This window comes from Acyrthosiphon pisum, unplaced genomic scaffold (assembly GCF_005508785.2).
Source record: "Acyrthosiphon pisum isolate AL4f unplaced genomic scaffold, pea_aphid_22Mar2018_4r6ur Scaffold_17543;HRSCAF=18212, whole genome shotgun sequence".
Lineage (NCBI taxonomy): Eukaryota > Metazoa > Arthropoda > Insecta > Hemiptera > Aphididae > Acyrthosiphon > Acyrthosiphon pisum.
The window spans coordinates 1-5,878 of NW_021766588.1; the positions used below are offsets into that span (position 1 = coordinate 1).

General features: G+C 29.8%; 1 protein-coding gene across 1 annotated transcript; it reads left to right on the plus strand.

Moving 5' to 3' along the window:
* Positions 1–6: 6 nt before the first annotated feature.
* LOC100573755 (pyruvate kinase-like) lies at positions 7–4,141 on the plus strand (the record flags this gene model as incomplete). Its single annotated transcript, XM_003248958.2, has 8 exons — positions 7–63; positions 127–256; positions 319–732; positions 795–1,004; positions 1,075–1,256; positions 1,679–1,927; positions 3,238–3,469; positions 3,808–4,141. Coding segments are annotated over 8 exons (1,626 nt in total), but the record flags the coding sequence as incomplete, so codon positions are not given.
* Between the last annotated feature and the right edge of the window lie 1,737 nt (positions 4,142–5,878).

The following is a 5,878-nucleotide window of genomic DNA, read 5'->3' on the forward strand; positions in this document are numbered from 1 at the left end:
ACATTTCATAGAAGTGTGACTAAATTTACTTGGAAACAACCATTCATTAATGATCCAATTGAAGTAAGCACATCAAAATTATTATAACTAATAAAATAAAATAAAATATATATTCGTAATATTAAGAAAGAGCTACAGTCAGATAAAAAATATCTGTATGGTAATAATTCGGATACAGCGCTACAGTACAACTGTTCATTGAACATCCATTGTAATTCTCACCCATTACGTCGTTCGGGTATCATTTGTACAATAGGTTTGTGATAAATTAAACTTTAATGTTTAAAGCAATTTTTACTTTACGAAAAATGTCAATAGGACCTGCTTCAGCAGATGTAAAAATATTAGAGGGGCTAATGGATGCTGGAATGAACATAGCTCGGTTAAATTTCTCACATGGAACTCATGATTATCATTTAAAGACTGTGGAAAATATAAGAAAAGCAGTAAAAAGTTATAGCGAAAAAATAGGTAGGAACTACCCATTAGCTATTGCTTTAGACACCAAAGGTCCGGAGATTCGTACAGGTGTGTTGAACGGGAAAGATGCATCAAAAGAGATCAAGTTGAACAAAGGCGATACACTTCGTTTATCGACGGATAAACAATATGAAAATAAAGGTTCAAATAAACTAGTGTACGTCGATTACGAAAATATAACTAAAATCCTGAAAGAAAACGATAGAATATACGTGGACGATGGTTTGATTTTAATGAAAGCTACGAAAATTGGTAAGCTTAGAATACAGTTTATTTTAGGATCGATTAAACTGAAATCAATTTTTACGCTGTAGGTGAAAACTATATTGATTGTATAGTTGAGAACGAAGGCATGTTGGGTAGCCGTAAAGGAATAAACCTACCAGGTGTGGCTGTAGATTTACCAGCTATATCAGAAAAAGATAAAGCTGATATACAATTTGCGGCAGACAATGATCTAGACATGATATTTGCATCGTTCATCAGAGATAGACGTGCGGTAACTGAAATACGAAACATGTTGGGTACGTGTATAGATAAAATAGTGTATAGATACCAGTTAACGGTATTTAGCTGTGCCGTACTTAATTTCAGGTGAACGCAATAAGCACATGTTGATCATTTCAAAAATTGAGAACCATCAGGGTATACAAAACTTGCAATCTATAATCAAAGTATCTGACGGTATTATGGTAGCCAGAGGTGACCTGGGTATCGATATTCCTCCAGAAAAAGTATTTTTAGCTCAAAAATCAATTTTGGCACAGTGTAATATTGTAAGTATATAGTAGAACATTTTTCATTTATTGTTTGCAAATATTGTATGGGTTATAAAACACCTAAATATGCTCATTAATACATAAATTACACGAGTTTACTAATTAATATATAGAACACCAGTTGGGTTTTCGCTAATGTATGTAATTTAGTTATTTATATATATATATCATCGTTAGGTTGATAATTGGGACTGGAGTAGATAACATACAATATTTGTTAATAAATGGACATTGTATAAATCAGAATATTTCTAAAATATCTAGTTAGTATTTAGAATAACTATTTGAAGTATGTATTTTTGGATTCATTCAATACATTAACTGAAAGTACACGTAAATCTCTAAGATAACTACCTAGTTATTTTACTGAGTTACAGTAATTCATACATTAACACTAACATTTATAAATATATTTTAAGGCCGGGAAGCCAGGAATTTGTGCTACACAAATGTTGGAGTCAATGACCAAAAAACCACGAGCGACGAGGGCCGAATCATCTGACGTAGCCAATGCAATTTTGGACGGGGCAGACTGTGTTATGTTATCTGGAGAAACAGCCAAAGGTCACTTTCCAATTGAATCTGTTCGAACAATGGACAAAATATGTCGGGAAGCCGAATCTGCAATGTGGCGAAAGGAATTCTATCATGATATGGTTGCAAGTCTAGTAAGTATTTTATATAAAGGTAATTTGTTTTAGATATTAATATTAAAAAAAGGCATTTATTACATAAATTCATATAAAGTATTTTATTATTCGATGTGCAGACATCAATGAGTCCTTAGACTTAGTCATACATAGAAATATATTGTGATAACACAACAAAAAAAGGGGGGGGGTGGTCTTAAGTTATAATAAAATAGTTTCTAAATTATTAAGAGCCGCCAAAATAATCACCATAATAAAACAAGTACATTTTAGATTCTGAGGGATGTAGTGGTTTTACAATGGTGTTTATTCATTTTTTTTTAATCTTGTTTACAAAATTTCTACCGGAAGAAGTGCTTCGATTTCAACATATCGTATCTTTTAGCAAATTGGAACAAGATGGTACTTAAGAAAGGCCATTTTTTGATTTTCTCAATAATTATTTAATTCCATGGGAAAAAACCATTAAAAATGGGATTTTAATTTCTAACGCTTTCTTTATCTTAAACATAGAAAAGAATAAAACAAAAATAAAAGCATTTAAGTGGATGTCACTCTGCTGTACAGTAGGTTGCAAGTGGGTCACTGTATAATGAATTGTGTCAAATTTGAATTTAATTATATTATTTAATTACTTAAATTTAATTACAATCATATCATTGTACACGAAAAACGATTCTAAGCGGGGACGGTTTGTCAGTCTGGGTATTTGATATTTTATTATAACCTGTAAATTGAAATAATATAATAAATTACAACAAAATAACTAAAATAGTTATTTTTATTATTATTCGTTTCTATGGTTAATATCTGTTGAAATCGAAGCACTCCATCTGGTAGACATTTTGTACATGGGATAAAACAAAAAAATAAACACCATTGTAAAACCACTAGAACATAATGATTTTAGTTATTTTGTTTTAATTTATAAGATTAGTTCAACTTACAGGCTATAATTAAATATAAAACATCTAAACTGACAAACCGTCTCCGCTCAGAATAGTTTTTCGTATACAATGATATGATATTGAATTCAAATTTAATACAAGCCATTATACAGTGACCCACTTATAACCTACTGTACCTACAGTAGAGTGACATCCACTTACCCACTTTTTTTTTATTAACTGCAAAGGGTTTAATATTTGAAAGTTGTAAGACACTCTAATCGTAGTGTTATAGAATTTTAACTGGATTAGTAGGTAATTCAATTATGCACGTACAATACACATTATTGACGTGGGTAATATTATGACTTCAAATTTTGCGTTTATCGTTTACCATTATCAATAGGTTAATTTCAAATCTTATCTGCTGCAATTAAATAGGCCCAAAGAACTTCGAACGACGGTCAAAATATTATGCAAGCCTTGAGAGCCGTAACAGCGGCTGACAATATGAGCGCAGACGTTATTATTGTAATTGACCAGTCCGGTTTTATAGCACATGAAATTGCAATCTACAGACCACGAAGCATCATACTCCTCGTAACCGATAATCATAGGGTGGCTCGGCAATGTCACTTACACCGTGGAATTTTACCAGTATTTTACTACCCCGGTACGATATTTTCAATTAAGTACGATTTATATTATTTTATTGGTTGTGTTAAATTTGAATTAAAATATTGTTATGTAGGTAGGTACTTACATCTATGTTTATAATATTGCTTGATACAATCAGATAAAACTCATTTGTAAACGGTTCTCGGTGTAAGTTTTTTACTGTGCATTTGGATTGAACGAATCCTCACTAATAAAATTCGTATTAATTATTTAATATTATTATTTTAAAGAAAAAAAACAGTTTTGACATGAATTTAAAAAACAATCTTTCTTCTATTAAATGATAAAAAAGCAAATTCTGATTTACAGTTGTATGAATTATATTTTTTTCAGAAATTGGTGAATGCGATGTAGATTTTTCAAATAACTGGAACAAACTTCGGGATTATGCCATAGAATTTGGAAAATCTCTAGGAATAATGAAATCTAGAGATACTATAGTGCTAGTTGGTAAAGAAGGAATCACTGTATTCTGTACTCTCTGATATAATAGTCAAAATATCATCAAATTACATTTACATAAAACACTTACTACACTTGAGATGGCACTAGCGAAAAAAACATTTCGTCTCAACAGATTCTGCTCCACTCATAAAATTTAATATTTTTAAATATTAAAAATTACTTTGTCAAATGAATAAACAAATGTTTTGAATTGGCACGTTTATTATTTGGTATAGTTACTTTTTTAAGTTCATAAAAAAACATTGCAGGTAAGTCACCTTTTATCCATACTATTTAGTCTTGGATTTGTCTACCTATACTACAACTACAACTGTCCTTGAATCTTTTTCAAGTATTTCATACAAGATTATTTAAATAATCAATTAAAATACATTTGAACAAAACTAAACTTAATTAAATTAATGCACATCATAGAAAAATATGATATAATATAGTTTCATTTTTTTTATGATGTTACATACATAGGCGCAACTAGGAACATTTTTCTGGGGGGCTAAAATTATATTGGCACTCAGCAGCAGTGGTGGATTCAGAGGAGCACTGGGACGTGCCCCCCTGTTATAAATGAAAATTTCAGTTAATAAGAATAATAATTAACAACTATTAATTATTATTTATTGTTGAAGTATACAATTAATATTAGTATTCAAACCATGTAAACACACGTCAGTGTACATTGTAGTTTTCTAATACATACTTATGCAGTTACGATATAGCTGTGTAACACTTTTACTATCGCTTTCTATACTATATACAAATATGGGATGACCTCAATCGTTCATATATATATAGGGATCATAGGCGTGTTTACGGGAGGGGCCGGGTGGGCACTGGCCCCCCCGGCCGATTGTGACTCCAACAAAATCATGCCAGGATAAAAAAAAAAATCGTGTGGTGTGTACCTGCATTACCTATAGATTTTGATTGTAATTTTTTTAGTTACCTACGCATTTATGAATTGTGATTATAATTTATTATCAGATAATATTATCATCAATTCTTTATAACTACATAACATGGTACAAGGTACAACTTACTGTTGTGCCCATTTACCAGGTCTTGCGCTGTGGTATATAATTCTATTATGTCTATGGTGTTATCACAGATTATATAACATTTTATCTAACCATTGATAATAAGTTTTTATCAGATAAAAATATCCAATTATCGATTATCATTTCAAAAATGTGTTTAGAAATTTCAAATTTTACGATTTGTTAAAATAGTTAATAGTTAAAGTTTGTTAATAGTTTTACAATTTCCATCTTATTTACCTTGTGTACTTAATACCAATTTATAATGGATGGAAAAAAAAATAGTTTGTTCAAGTATTTTAAAAAGGTTGATACAAATAAAGGTAAGTACCTATATGGTTAAATTATTAACCAACCCTGATTATTATTTTATTTTTAATACTGTGTTTGTTTTTTACTATCTAAATATAATAGTGCAGCAAACCAGTCATGAACTTCAGAGTTCCACAACTGATGTTTCAACTGATTCAAGTTTAATTAAATCAGTACCTTTGATCATCTCTTCAACAAGTAACAGTGTGTCAGGTACATACATAAGTCAAGTATGATCAATAATCTTTAAAATATTTATCATAAAGTTTATCTAATGATTCAGTTGTAGAGTGACTTTACATAGGAGTTATCATAAGTGCCCCATGCTTTTCGTTTTTTGTAATTCACAAGTTTTAAAAATTTTGCAACAAATACATTTTAGAAACACTTTTAGTAATATCTTGATAACCTTGAAGTTTCATTAAGAAATTGTTTTAAAAGTAAGTTTATTTTCAACTTTTTCGTTCATGTATTAAGTAGTATTAAGAAAAGCATGTTTTTAAAAAAATGTTTTCATTTTTTTTTTATTGGATTATTGTGTGAAGTACAAGTAATTGTACTCTTTATTTAAAATATCGTAGACTTTTCTTTTT